The sequence below is a fragment of the Pteropus medius genome, unplaced genomic scaffold (assembly GCF_902729225.1).
Source record: "Pteropus medius unplaced genomic scaffold, Ma_sr-lr_union100, whole genome shotgun sequence".
Taxonomy (NCBI): domain Eukaryota; kingdom Metazoa; phylum Chordata; class Mammalia; order Chiroptera; family Pteropodidae; genus Pteropus; species Pteropus medius.
Window position 1 is genome coordinate 44,857,367 of NW_024340849.1, and position 15,715 is coordinate 44,873,081.

The window sequence follows — 15,715 nt, forward strand, 5'->3', positions numbered from 1 at the left end:
CACTGGTCATTGAATCAGGAATCCGAAGATCCAGTGCTGCCTCTCAGCCCTCTGACTTTAAGGCCTTGCATTGGACAACAAATTAGGGAGCATACATTTCAAGGAGTTAATTAGTAAACTTAATTTCCCTACAATAGCATCGTAGGTGGGGAGCTTCCTAGAGAACCATTCAAATCTTGATGATCTTGATGTCTGCTGAATTCAAGCCAAGCAACCACTGGTGCCTGACTCAGTGTGGAGGGCTGCACACCTACCCACATGGAGAAAGGTATTAAAAACCAGGGCAGGAAACAAGCAGACCACCTTTCCCTAGTGGTAAAACAAGCATTCCTTGTTCATGTGTGAGAAGACACCAGGTGAGGCTTTTGTTATAGATTGACTCAGCAGGTCTGGGATGAGGCCCAGGAGTCTCCATTTCTCCCAGGTGATGATGAATCTGTCTCCTGCTGCTCTAGAAACTGCTCACCTGTACTAAACCCCTGAAATGCCACATCCAGTTCTGCCCTGAAGGCAGGATGTGGAATCTTGCCCGAATGCTTTCAGCTGTGCCTCTTTCCAGTCTGTGCCTGGCCTACCTCTCAAATCATTAACCTGTTCACTAGGGTTGTCAACCTGCCCAACCTGCACCTCTGGACCCCATCTTCAGTTCAACCTTGATTCATCCCCTGTTTACAGTCCTACAACTCTGAAACAGGAGTCTATCTGCTGAGTGTACAAGATCTATACAACCCTTCTTTTTCTATCAATAGACCCCTTTGTGGTTGGGGGAAGATAATCCCTGTGAGTGGCCTAGTCCTGCTGTTTCCATAGCCAAGGGCTGGTTCTGCTAAGGAAGCAAGGACACACTCCACATGGAGTCCTGGGATAGGAGGTGCAGAGAATAAGCCTTTAAGAAGTAATAGTAGAAAAAGAAGATCTGTAGCAATTGCCTAATCTGTGGACCCCTGTCCTCTGTTTCCCGCAGCTAGGCCCTGATGACTCCTATAGCCATGCAACTTCCCATAAGTCCTTGCACACAGGTCCAAATACAGATCTTGTATAGACCTGCCCAAGGGGCTTTCAATTTAAACCAAATACACACATAATAAAGGAGATTAAATTTGAAGTTTCCTTTGTCTCTATGTAATAGTAAATAAAGGCATTTGGTGTTTAGAAATGCAAATAAAACAAGGCATGTTATATACTTTTTCTAACAGAAGAAAAACTGTTCTTCTTGAGAAGCCATCTGCCCCTCAGCATCTTTGCTCACAAAGCTTACTGTATTTGCAATGAACTTTTACAGCACTTGATGGTTTGTGCCACACATTATGTGTTGAACTGTGATTTAATCCAGGGGTCCCTAACCTCAGGCTGTGAACTGGTACCAGTCTGTGTGGCCTGTTAGGAACCAGGCCGCACAGCAGGAGGTGAGTGGCCAGTGAACCAGTGAAGCTTCACCTGTATTTGCAGCCACTCCCCAGTGCTAGCATTGCTACCTCAGCTCCACCTCAGATCATCAGGCATTAGGTTCTCATTGGAGCACTGGTCCCTGGTGCCAAAAAGGTCAGGGTCCACTGACTTCACCTATCTCCCCAACTAGATTGTGAGGGCTGGTTCCAAGAGTTAATCTCGTCATAGGGCTCACAGTTCCTGGAATAATATCTTCTATCCTAGGAATGCTCAGTAAATAAAAGCTGTTCATTACATAGTAGGCCTCAACCTGTTTCACCTCTTTTTAATATGTATCTTAACTTTATCTAATATTATTGCAGTAAGCTAAATAATGGTTCACAAAGACGTCACATCCTAACCCCTGAAACCTGTGAAAATATTACCTTACGTGGCAAGAGGGGTTTTACAGTTGTGCTTAAATTAATGATCTTGAGATTATCCTGGATTATCTGGTGGGTCCAAGATAATTACAATGGTCCTTATTAGTGGGAGGCAAGGATGTCACAGAGAGGTTTGAAGATGCTACACTGCTGGCTTTGAATACGGATAAAGGGGCCAGGAGTCAAGGAATAGAGGTGGTCTCTGTACCTAGAAAAGGCTAGGAAACAAATTCCCCAGAGCTTTCAAAAGGAACACACCTCCGCTGAAACCCTGATTTTAGCCCAGTTGACACTTCGGACCTAGAGAAGTATAACATAACAAATTTGTGTTATTTTAAGCCACTAAATTAGTGATAATTTGTTACAGTATCAAAGGAAAATAATACAACTATATTTTGGGAATAAATTAATCTGGTGTAAGAATCTATTCATTCCCTTCTCACAGAACAATCTCCTTTCTCTGAGTCTATCGCCTTTTCCTATATCACAAAAAATGACATAGATTTTGGAACAAAAGGAAAAACATATTTATCATCTTAGTTAATTTATTCTGGAATGATTTTGTTCACTTATTTATTTTTGATAGATATTCTTCCAGTGGTAAAAATAAAATGCCTACAAAGCAGGATGTGAGAAAAAGAGATGATATTCAGCATAATTAGCTAAGGATCAGTATTAGTAAGGGCATTTGGAATGTCAAAACTGCAGCTGGCCAGAAATAGTACACTTCTGTTCAGGAAAACAGCAGAGAATGTGTATGTCTCTCCAAAGCTAAGATGAATCCAACGGACTCTCTTGTTTGCTCTGAAGGAAGATAGTCCATATTGTACAATCTGACTGAAGGATTAGAAAATAAGAGGCTTCCTTATCTCAGCAAGCAAGGGTCTCATACTTTTTGAGTAAATATAAAGCTCTGAATGAAGTCAAAAGAGTATAGAGAATGGTGGGCCTTTTAATAACTTAAGAATTGTTAGTATAAAATAATACTCAAAAGTCCATTAACTTTTGAAACACAAATATCTATATTTGTATACACATGTATGTGCACTTTGCAGCAGAGCAATCTCAGACACTCAAAGAAATACATAATCTTAAAATAAGGGTGAAGAACAACTATTGCTACAACATCATCATCTTTTATTTAGGAAGTTTCTCCACAGACAGTGTTCTGCACGGAAAACTGTGAAATGTTCTATTTCTATTCTATCTAGCTCGTGACTAAGCCAATGCGTCTAGCCAAACAATCACATGTCAAGATCTCATTAGATCATGCAAGTCAGACTGGTAAGAAGAGGGCAGGGTGAGGATTACCTAAGGAGTGCCAGCACTGGCTCCAGACCGGGGAATCTAAGTCATCGCCAAGGCAGTTCTTCTCTGCTTTGCTGTTGGGCATATGTTTTTGTTCTGGATATACTGACTTTAATAAAAAATGGAAAAGGTAAGTCTCCATTTAAAGTTTTTGGAGGATACAACTCTAGTGGCAGAGAAGCCTACTCTATGAAAGATTATATATCATTTAAGGGCTTGACTACATTCACATTGAAAATCAAACAAATGAATGATAATAAATTGATACTAGTGTTAGGTAGTTAGGTAGATATGAACGACGGGGGGAATAAAGGAATGAAGGTCCCTCGAAAGACCTCCTTGGAACATCCATTTTATGATTATAAATTACCCCCACATCGTAAGCCACGAAGGGGTAAGAAGCCATAAACAAGTCGAATCCGCCGCAAGCGCACGCGCATTCACTCCTACGCTAACCTCTCTGTGACCTGGCTCACTATACCATGATATCATGCCTATGCCAGGAAGTTTATGAATCTGTAACAGATGATTTCTGAGAAACCGCATGCGCAGCAGTCAAAAGGTTACATATCAGCAAACGTCAATCAAAATGACCTCGCGTGCCAATCATTTAGTACTACTCTTGTAACCTCTCATCATAGCCCTAATATAATACAGACCTCCCCAGCTCCACGTTGTTAACAGCCCTTTTCACTGTAACCCACCCCTCCTTGGAGCGTTCTTTCCCTTTTGTTTCCGCACGCTACAGCCCTCTTTAGCGTAGCCCGTTTCTCTCTTGGAACATACTTCAATAAATCTTACTTTTTCTAAACCTCACTGATCTGTAATTCTTTACTGGGTCAGCGAAAAGAACTGAGGACCCTTCAGTGCCACCAGGATAATGATGGATTTTAGATAGTCCCAAAGGTAACGCTAGGAAAAATATTTAAGTCTAGAAGCAGTTGATTACATAGTAGGTCTTATTTCTTATACCTCTTTTTTTACTGAATACTTAAAACTTATCTAAAACCAAATTAAAAATTAAATATAGATGTAGTTTGATTCAAAATCAAATATTAGAAAAAAGTAAGGCAAGGATACAAAACTACTTATACTAAAAGTAACTTGATCATCTCATAGTCTAATTAGTATAGTGTACCTATGAAGACAGGTGTTGCCAAATTATAGCCTACCACCTGTTTTTACATTTTCAAATGGCTGGAAACGAAATCAAAAGAATATTTCATGACACATGAAAACTGTATGGAATTCAAATTTTAGTGTCTGCAAATAAAATTTTATAGTAACACAGATATACCCATCTGTTTACATATTGTTTGTGGTTGCTTTTGCGCAAAACCACAGAGCTGAGCAATTGCGACAGAGACCACATGGTCCACAAAGGCTGAAATATTTACTCTCTGGCCCTTTACAACAAGAGACCCCAAACTCTGGGCCACAGACTGGTACTGGTCCATGGCCTGTTAGGACCTGGGCTACAGAGCAGGAAGTGAGTGGCTGGCAAGTGAGCGAAGCTTCATCTGTATTTGCAGCCTCTCCCCAGCACTAGCATCATCGACTCAGTAACACCTCAGATCATCAGGAATTAGATTCTCATAGGAGCACTAATTCCTGGTGCCAAAAAGTTCGAGGACCACTGCTTCACAGAAAACGACGCTGCCCTATAGATTAAGAGCTCAGGCTAAAGAACCAGACCACCGGGTTCCCACCTGGTTCGCCCACTTAAGGGCTGCATAACCTTGGGCAAGTTGCTTAAGCTGTCTGCCATTTGTTTCCTCACCGTATCTACCATACAGAGTTGCTGTGTGGATTACGAGAGTAAGAAAATGTAAAACATGTAAACAGCAGCATGTAGACGTCATAGTCAAATTAGCCATCGCTGATATTATTGTTGTTTGTTGTTACCATATTATGCTAATGCACCTTTACCAGGTAGAGCAGTCTACCTGCTAGAACTTTCCTAAAAATCACGGTTGACACTAGTTTTACCCACTCTGAAAATTATCTTTCCGTTAATTGGTTATAATATTTTTGAAAACTGTCCCAGTCTCCTTCCCACATGAAGATAGTCATCAATCACTGCAGCACTGTGGCCATTAACTAGAAGTTTAGCTCAAAGGATAGTTAATGTTAGTATCGTGTCCTATCCTCATATTTTAAAACCATTTTCAAAAATGCATCCTGGTTAGAGACAGTGGCAAGTAAAATGACATATTCCAGATTCTGCTCTCATTTTGGCAGAAAATTAAACTAAGACTCACAGGGGTCAAGCGACTTTCTTGAAGCACAACAATCCTTAATTAGAGTGAATATTCACTGACTTGTATTTGGACTTGCTTTGCCCTAATCCACCTGCAGGTTTTTTCAAAAGCTTTGAACTTAATAGTCTTACCTAAAATTCAAAAGAGTTTCTAGCCACACAAGTAGACAACTTACCATGACAATTTCTCTTGGTCACGATGCTCTTATTTCATTTAGAGATGCCACAAATACATCCAGTTAAAGCATTAAATACGAAAAACTTACTGAAGAGACTCAATTTATTAATGATTCAGTGGAACTTCCTAAAGCATCTATTTGGAATTCATTTATAATTTATTTCACAGCTTAGCTGTAGTTCCCACAGGGCAAATATTTATCAAATATTACTGTTTTAAGTCTTCCCTTCATATTTATTTGTAGAAGAATAATTTTTTTTTCCTGAGTAAAAGCTAAACTTCCTAAAAGCATCCATCTGTCTATCGTAATTTAATGTGCATTTCCTGATAAGGTGACAGTAATGGGCTTTCAGACATAACAGAGTATACTATACAACCAAACAAAAGAGTAACCATTAAACGTAATAGCTGGTGAGAAATTGAACAAGATACACACTGAGCTCATCATAAATATTTATTAGAGAGTAACCACGGCAATTAATAAACCAGTAATCAACACAAAAGGAAAATAGCACCTTAAAACTCTGCCCTGGTAAGAAAAACTTCACAACTCACCTACCAATGAACAATACAACCAATTTAATATTTTTGGTATGAACATCAGACCATCTGGCCTGACTAATACCAGTGGACTTATGAGAGCAAGAGTACAGAATATCTTGAACCAAGTTACCTCTGCCCCATACCCCAACACTGACAATTTATAGTCTCAAATTCCAATGGCTAATCACAATTCCAAGGCAGTTGCTGAAATGAGAGAGCACTGGCTTTGGAGTTAGAACTATTTGGTACAACTACTTAAATTCTCCATGCCAACTATAAAGAAGAAATAATACCTACCTATAAGACTTGTTGTGTAACTAGACTTATTTTGATCATTTCATAATATATACAAATATTTAATCATCAAATTGTACACCTGAAACTAATATTATGTTAGTTGTAGCTCAAAAAAAAATAAATTTAAAAAAAGAACTGTTGTGAAGATAAAGTTGTAATATGTAATGTACTTAGCTAAATATCCAGAACAAAGTCGACATTCAGTAATTGGGTCTTCTTACACTACTGCTGCTACTTCTGTGACTTCTGAGACTGCCACACTACTTCTACCACTGCAATCACTAACAGTCACTGCATCCCATTCCTCTTGGCCAAGACATTATTACTGGTCACATGTAAACTATAATAATTTAAATTCTTTGGATCTAAACACACAAGGCCCGCTGGGATAGCTAGAAGAAACAAAAACAGACAATAACAAATGTTGGTGAGGATGTGGAGAAATTGGAACCTTCATATACTGCTGGTAGGAATATAAAATGATGCAGTTGCTTTGGAAAACATTTTGGTAGTTCTTCAAAATGTTAAAGTTACCATATGACCCAGCAATTCCACTCCTAGATACATACCCGACAGAAATGAAAACATATGTCCATACAAAAACATACACAAATGTTCACTGCAGCATTATTTAAAATAGCCATAAAGTGGAAACAACCCAAATGTCTGTCAACAATGAATGGATAAACAAATATGGTACACCCATACAATGGAATAGTATTCAGAAATTAAAAAATGAAGTATTGATATGTGTCACAACATGGATGAAACATTATGCTAAGTAAGAAGCTAGATATAAAAGGTACCACATTATATGATTCCATTTATATGATATATGATATGATACCAAATCCACAGAGATACAAAGTAGATTAGTGATTGCCAGGTGCTAGGAGGAAGGTGCTGAATGAAGAATGACTGCTAATGGGTATGAGCTTTCTTTTGGGGGAATGAAAATATTCTAAACTTAGATTGGGGTAATGGTTGAACAATTCTGGGAATATATTTGAAACCAATGAATTTTACGGTATTTGAATTATACCTCAAAAAAGCTGTAATAAAAACAGAATTAATCAAGCACATAAAGGCAATTACATATTTGGGGAGTGGCAGAAAGGAATAAAGTCAGTCTTTACTGGATCTGCTGTGCTCTGCAGGGAATACCAGTACCAAACACAAACCTCCAAGCATTTGCGGCTTAGAACAAAAGACAGAGTAGGGTGGGGTTACAAGTGAACTCTGTTCCCCATCCTAGACATCTGCTCTCCCATTCTGAAGCAGGATATTTATGATCAAAATTAGAACATAAGAGTAGAAGAATAGGAAGACTATAAACTCTAAGAGTTGAAAACCTCTGTTTGAAAGCCAGGGTTTAAAACCTGATTCCCCCATATTCTAGCTTGTGACCTTGGGCCAATCAACGTCTCTGGGCTTCTCTTTCCTCATCTATAAAATGAATATAATAATAGTACATACGTCACACAGGTGCTGTGCAGATACACTGTGCATGTAAAGCCTTTAGAAGAGTATCTGAAAAAACTAAGTACCATCATCATCACTACTATCATCATTACTAATACCATAATGTTGTTTGACAGACTGACTACTCTCAATAAACACCCATGCCGCACAATCACATATGCACATATTAGCATTCCTCAGATGAATTCCAATCAAACTCTGCTTTGTTCACCAAGGAGTATGGGCTTGTTCCTTCTCCATCTATTGATGACAATTACTTCCAGGAGGCCCCTACATCAACACAGAAGAAAATAAAGGCCCCCAGGGAGAGCAGCACAAGGCATTTACACTGATAAGTAACAGCAGTTACCACTGAAGTACCTAGAAAGAGTTAGGCACAGGTATTTTACGTACATTACTCCACTGAATATTCACAACAAGCTTAACAAGGTAGGCATTATTAACTCTATTACTTCACAGATACGGAAAGCTCAAATAAGTTGAGTAACCACTAAGTTAATAACCACCACGTTAATAATAAAAAAGAGTCAGAGCTGGAATTCAAATCTAGATCAGTTTATCCTATGGCACTTTCCAGTACATTATGTTGAATTGGATTTCCAACGGGAGAGTAACTAGGAATGGAATTAAGAATGACAAAAGAATACTTTTTGACTAACACAATTATTTCACACATTCAAATAACAAGATACCAAAGTACATTCAATGCCATTCACTCCTTCACTCATTCATTCATTCACACATATATTAAGCATGTGTTGTGTGCCAGTGATAAAAATAGTCTTTGAAGGATATTGACTTTAAAAGAGAAAATTATAAAACAATATGACCAACACATTAATAAAGGAATAGAGGAATGTACTGGGCAAAGAGGAGGCCAGGAAAGCATCAGCTGCTTCCTTAATTGGCAAAGACAGCTCAATCTACTACCTTCAATCTTCTTAAGAATTCAGAGAAAAAAATATGACACTCATTTTCACTGCCTTTTTTCTCCTTAGGAAGACTGATGAGCGGAATTTTAAGCCATACTGCTAAATCTTCTTTATAGTTTGTTTCTATTCAGGAAACAGCTGGCCCACAGAAAATCTTTTCCCCTCTACCTCATGGAGCAAGATGAGCATTTTCCCAACTGCAGAACTGACTGGGGGAAGGTGGAGAGTCCACGGCAGGATCTCCCAGGAATGGGCTGGCTGCAAGAGGTCAAAGGCTTTTCCTGAGACCTTGAGTATGCCACAAGCCCTAAGGCATTTACCTCCATTCCAGACTGATATATTCTGATGCAATGAATGATATGTAAAAGGAACTCATTTCACATTTTATGAAGCACCATTTCACAGGCTAGAGAGTGTCACTTGCATAAACACATCTTAATTAAGCTCTATAATCCTAGAGGGATTTCTATTATGCCCAAACCACAGAAGCAACAATTATGGCTCTAATTCTGTCAGAGGCACCAGGTACTTTTCAACACTTTTCTTCTAATAAAGGAATTACCATTAAAGAAAAAGAATAAGGAGAAGATACATGAAATATTTCTTTGGAAGGGTCAGCTATATTCTTAGAGATGTCAACAGATCAGTACTGAGATGTAAAATAAGAAATATGCTAAATTCACTTTAGAAACTAAAGTTTTCCAAATGATATTTTAAGGTGGTAGGCTAATCCAATATGATAACATAACAATCTGGCAACAGACATTCAAATGGATATTATAGTATGTATCTTACAAGAAAATATCTGTCAATTAAATTCTAAATAAGATTTGATGTACTATTAAAATTGAACTTTTCTTATAAGTACAATAATTTTATAATAGATGTTAAATGAGAATTCAGAGAAAAAACCCGATGCTAATTTCAGTGACAAAATATTCCTGAATTTATAAAGTAATTACAATATCGAAGTTATTCCCACAGTAGGTTCCATCAGAGTAAACAATAAAAAGCCAGAAATAAATAAGAATTGAAGCAATATGCTTAAAATTAAATTTAAAATAAAGCATTAGTGACAAGGTATGAGGAAAATAACTATAACATATTATTCCTGAACAGTGTTTAGCACAGTTATTATTTGTCAGAAGAATAATGGACATTGCCAGTATCTGCTCTTGAAAATCTATGGACAGACACTCATCTCTATATTTTACTAAAATATATGTATTGATTATTCGCTAGGATATGAATTAAACATTGTTTTCAAAGTGGGCATATAGAAAATAAGATTTCTTTTAAATTATATGAAACTGTATATCAAACTTAAACACACCATTCTTGATAATGCCCATTAAAATTAGTTGACTTCAATTTTTTTATTATTATAAAATAAAACTGTGCTAGGGTGAAAAATAACTTTTGAACTGTCATATGCTTAAGAAGATTTATTGAATTCTACAATGCTTTTTTACTCTTTGTATAAAAAATAAAATAAAATCTTGCATTTTAGGAAGATTCTATTTTGAAGATTTACATATTTTTATAAAAACATGTCATAACAAAGACAGTATATCAAATCTTCAAAATCTAATCTTTCATTTTACCTAGTGACTGAAGTGTGTTTTTATTGGTTTTGATCTGACAAATGGTAGAAAACAAAGGCTGAATTATTCTAAATAAGCTGTTAAATGACAACAATTTCAAGGAATTCTTATGCCGACAAAAAAGAAGCTTAAAAAAAAGAAAGAAAAAACTTATAATGTCTAAACAGCAAACCAAAACAGGAATATACTAGAATCCCTCTCAAAGTCAGTTATGTCTAACCTATAGATTTCCCACATCATAGACACTTCAGCCGGAAATCTCTCTACCCAAAGACATGTGACTAGAAATGAAGTCAGTCAAAGTGTTATTTTTCTACTGTGCCAAGAAGTCAGAGCCTCTGTGGCCAGCATGGCAGGAAACATGAGGGAAAATGCCAATATAATAATGTAATAATCTAAAACACGTACCTTTATTCTTTGGTCATCAACATCTGTAATCGTAGCAACGCGAATTAACCTAGGGTTTCGTTTATCCACAACTTCAAGTTTCATATTCGGCAGAAAACCATGAGGCAAACGCTGTAACATTACAAGTGCAGCAAGTCATATGTAAAATTCAACAATTCAGTTATGCTATGAAAGTTTTTCTAAAATATTATAGTTCTCTTTTTATATTCAGATCTTTAGTAGAAACAGAATTTAGTTTTAAGAGCACATAGGACTTTACACATATTAATTTATCCAATTTCATAAAAACCTGTGAGAAAAGGAAGAAGTTTCTGGTCATTTTCAAGACAGTTAAAAAGACAGACAGATTAAATCATAAATTTATTAATAATCACAACAAGGCTCAAATAAATATCTTATTACAATATATCTATGAGTTTGGATTTTTTTTTTCTGAAATTAACTTTACAAATTAAGGAACCGTTGACTATTCTCACTGCCCAGTTTTGGAGTGTGTGACCCAGAAGGCAAAATTATTTAATAAGTAATTAGAAAGGGTAAACATGATGTTTTATAAATCTAAACTTTAAAATATATTTAGATAAAAGCTTCAAAATTTCAACTGTTAAACTAATTTAAAAATCACACCATAATGTAATTTAAAACCATAACCTGTACTTTTGATATTTTATCTGTAACACAGGCATGCTGGACTATACTAATTTAAGGTTTCTTCCAAGTCTTACAATGCTAGGAACCATGAGTCTATAATGATGAATACTTGAGCAATAATAAAGAATAGAGTGGAAAAAAATGTACTAGGACTTATATTGAAACTAAGTAAATTTAACAAAATCAAAGTCAAAAGACATCTCTAACACTGTTCATAGGTCGGCAAAAAGTTTCACTTTGAAAACTATTATACATAAAAGTGTTCAATTGACCTTATTGAAAATAAAAATGTACTTGAATTCCTCAAGTCTAGAAATGGCAATAGGAAAATAAAAGCCTTCTAATATGTAAGTAATAAACAGTTAACTCTTTCTCCAATTCTGGTTTGTTTCTCTCCAGCTTTCGTGGAAGCATATTTTCTTTCTAAAATGCATTATTATATCTATTAAACAGAGTATACTATCATTAGGTCTCCAATTCCTGAAAATCTTCCTCTTCTCCCCAAGGTCACTGTCCTGACAACAAACGTAATTGTTTCATTTTGTGTACGTCAAGTCTCTATAGTTTGAGGTGAACCTATAACAACCCAAATAGGGTCAAGGTTGCCTTTTTGGCTAAATCTTTTCATAACTTTATTTTCTTTCAATTTTCCTCTTGGAAAAGTAAAATGAAGTTTTTACTGTAAGATAAAAAGAGAGACTATAACAGCAGCTGGTATTTTTGCTTATGAAATTTTCAGAATTCTTAAAACCCTTCTAAGCACTCTAGAACTTCGAGCCTTCTTAATTTGATTTTACTTCCCCTCCCCAAATCTAGCTGATTATAATCAATTTCTTAAAAAATGAAATAGCATTTTGTTTTAAACCCCTTTTGATTGCTAGAAAACTTTCAGTAAATGAAATCATATGCTGAGGCTCCCTGTATAAAGTTCTGATTAGAGACGAGTTGGGGAGCCCAGAACTCATCATTACAGCTGAAAGGGAACAGAGTTTGAAAATCACTAGTTTAGAACGTAAATATCTCTAAATACGCCATCAACACACTTTCTTTTACGAAATTATTTATACTTGGATCAATCCTGAAACAAATATATAAGGACAAATTTGAACTTTAAAAAAATTGGTATTCTAATAAATGCTAGAAGCAAGGTTTTCCTCAAAATGGATAAAACTATGGCACATATAGACTATATGCAATTCCCCTATTTTATTATGGCCTCAATAACACTGAAATAGTCCTCAAGACTGAAACTTCAGCACGCCCACTCAGTGAACTAACAGAACTGGGAATGAAGAACTCATTCGTCAGAGGGTGATGAGAGGCTTTCATCAGCACTAGTGTGGGGCTACCGTGTTTCCTAAGGAGGGAAATAAATCATCACTTACGTTTCATTTGTGTACGGGAACAATAGTAAATGAGTCACCTCTCTTGTATTTTTAATTAAAAGCAAGACAAACTGGTTATGAAAATAACACTAAAATTTAAAAAAAACAAAAAAACAAAGAAAAACAGAATATTTTAAAGCTGTCAAATGAAGCCCTTACTCAACAAGGACACGGTTAAGAGTTGAGCATGTATACAGATACAAACTTACCATTTTAAAAACTTCAGCAGGAACTGCACTAGTATGAGTAGCTTCCAGATATTTTGTCCAGGAGAAATTTTCTGGATCAGGATAACCTGAAAAAAATATAAATATTAGAAGATTCCTCATTGATATTTTGATTCCTATATACAAGACATTGGATAATACTGACACCTGCTATGCTTCAAACTTCACATAAACTACCCAACTTAAGTCTATTATAACCCCCGACCGGGCCGTTTTATCCCCACCAAGGCACAAGAGCACTCATTCTTTGGTTCATTCATTCACCCAACAAGGCGAAGGTCAAATGGCAGAGCCAGGTCACACTCAAAAGTCCTCTTTACAAGTCTGAAAACATTCATAATCACTAAGGTCAAGTTATAAACTGATAATCTTTCTAACTCCTCCACTACTTCTGCATCTATTAGAGTTTTAGTCTCATAATTAAATCTTTATAATTACAGTTTCCCAGGTTTGCTATTATTGCAATTAAAAAAATTAGTATAACATGGTATAAAGCACTCTATGTTTTAAAATATTTCCATCTAATTCAGTTTTTGGTTTTTCTGTTTGTGTTATTTTACTCCTAATTACATTTACCAGAGGTCTGTCTACATCTGTCCATATTGCTGTGTTGTTTTCTTTTTCTTTTCAAGGAATAAGTACTTAGATTTATTCATCTAAGCTGTTTTCTTTTCCTTTTTTTTTTTTTAGGCACGGCAACCCTTGGTTGACCTCGCAGATTGCAAGGACCTTGTCAGCTTACAATCCCTTATTTTTTTATTTTTTATGCCTACAGCACCTGGTCTGCCTACGTGGTCTCCCATCCAAATACTAACTAGGCCCAATCCCACTTAGCTTCTGAGATCAGATGGGATCGGGCTTGTTCAGGGTAGCGTGGCCATAGATTCTACTGATTTCTTTTGTCTTCTAATTATCTAATTTTCTGCTTTTATTTATTCCTTCCTTCCTCATACTTCTGTTAGGTTTGTTTTATATTTGCTTGTTTTGCTAAATTGAATAGTAAAAATAAATTTTTCTTTTTTTTAATAAGAAAAACATTTAAGACTATGAACTTACCATCGTTGACCCCTGAATATAGCTTTAGAAATAAGAACAAACTTTTAAAAAATATTTTTTCTCTCACTTTTACTTTCTAAAAAACAATTATAATCTCATTGTCATCTGACTTAATCATTAGTGTATTTGAGATACACCAAGTGGTTAATTCTTGTAATTGTTTAAAATATTAATAATAGTGCCTAGTTTACCACATGGTAGTGTCAGAATGTCACATTGTCTACACAATTCCTGTTTGGAGGACTTTAGGATTTCTTTTTGGTGTGATACAGGATAAACAGTTAAAAAAACTTTAAGTATATACATACACATACATTTATGTTTTAAGGTATAATATCAATATAGATTAATTCGATCGAAATTGAATTCAGTCAAGCTACATTATCCAAAATCTGTTTTTCGGTTAAGCAAAAAGCCTGAAGAAGTATACTTAAAAACCTCTAACATAATTTTTCTATATTGTTCTCCAATACTTCTGATAATTTTTCTTCACATTTAAACTTTTACTAAAATGAAATATATTTAAAGAAATATATACAAATCAAATGGCAGCTTGAAAATTTCTCACAAAATTAGCATACCTCTGTAACCAGAACCCAGGATAACCCGGCCTCTTGTATTCCTTTACTATCATCATAGCTCAGAGGAACTCCTATCCCAGCTTCTAACCTCTGAGACTACTTCTGTTCTGCTTGTTCTGTTTTGTTTTTTTTTTTCCTTTATATAAATGAAATCATACAGCATTCACTCATGTGTGGTAGACGGCTTTCGCTCAGCATTCTGTCTGTGACATTTATGCAGATCGCTGCATGCAGAACATTTGTTTTCATTGCTGTTTAATATTTCTTTAAGTGAGTATTTCACAATTTATTTATCCATTCTATTGGTGCTGGTCATTTGAGTAGTTTCAATTTGGGGGCTATTATAAAAAGTGCTGCTATGAACATTCTAGTACATTATTTTTGGTGACCAAAAGTATATATTTCTGTTGGAATGCATTCAGGAAAAAAAAACAACCCTGCTGGATCATAGGGTATTTTACTTTATATTTTGTGTTATATTATTTAGCATATAAAAGTACATGTAATGTTCACTATTAATTGCACTTTGTATTTAATATAGAGACAATTTCCCTTTGGACACATTTATTGCATTTTGCCTCAGATTCTTCTTTTAAAAACTAAAAACTAAATTGTATGCAATCCCGTTACTTTATGTTTGCCTGATAAAATTTTGTCCATCTTTTTTACTTTTTTGTTATTTTATTTCAGGTGTATCTACTTTAAACATCTTTTAAATTATTTTTTAAAATCACTTATCTTTACTTTTCTAACTTTTTTAATCTAACAGCTATAAACATGTTTAAGTGGGATTTTTAAAAAAGCTCTCTTAAGGCTTCCTTTGCTTTTTGTCTTTTTCTAAAGGAATTATATATCTTATGTTGCAATAATCATTTCTATACTTGCATTCACTTTATAGCTCATATTATTTTAAATATTGTCTAAAACCATTCCTTGTATGTTGGATCTCCTCATTTCTGCATGGGTTCTGAATATGCTCATACCATGCCCCT

General features: G+C 35.5%; 1 protein-coding gene and 1 pseudogene across 2 annotated transcripts in view; both read right to left on the reverse strand.

Annotated features, from left to right (window-relative positions):
- The window catches only part of L3MBTL4 (L3MBTL histone methyl-lysine binding protein 4), a 285,078-nt gene that overhangs the window by 189,001 nt on the left and 80,362 nt on the right, over positions 1 to 15,715 (reverse strand). For both annotated transcript variants that reach the window (XR_005649230.1, XM_039845772.1), the window contains exons 9-10: positions 13,069 to 13,154; positions 10,824 to 10,934 (exon numbers count right to left, since the gene is read on the reverse strand). Coding sequence is in view for 1 of the 2 variants with exons in the window: in XM_039845772.1 (XP_039701706.1) it covers positions 10,824 to 10,934; positions 13,069 to 13,154 (197 nt within the window). In the remaining variant the exon portion in view is untranslated. The remainder of the gene's footprint in view (positions 1 to 10,823; positions 10,935 to 13,068; positions 13,155 to 15,715) is intronic.
- LOC120591116 (uncharacterized) lies at positions 13,853 to 13,971 on the reverse strand (annotated as a pseudogene).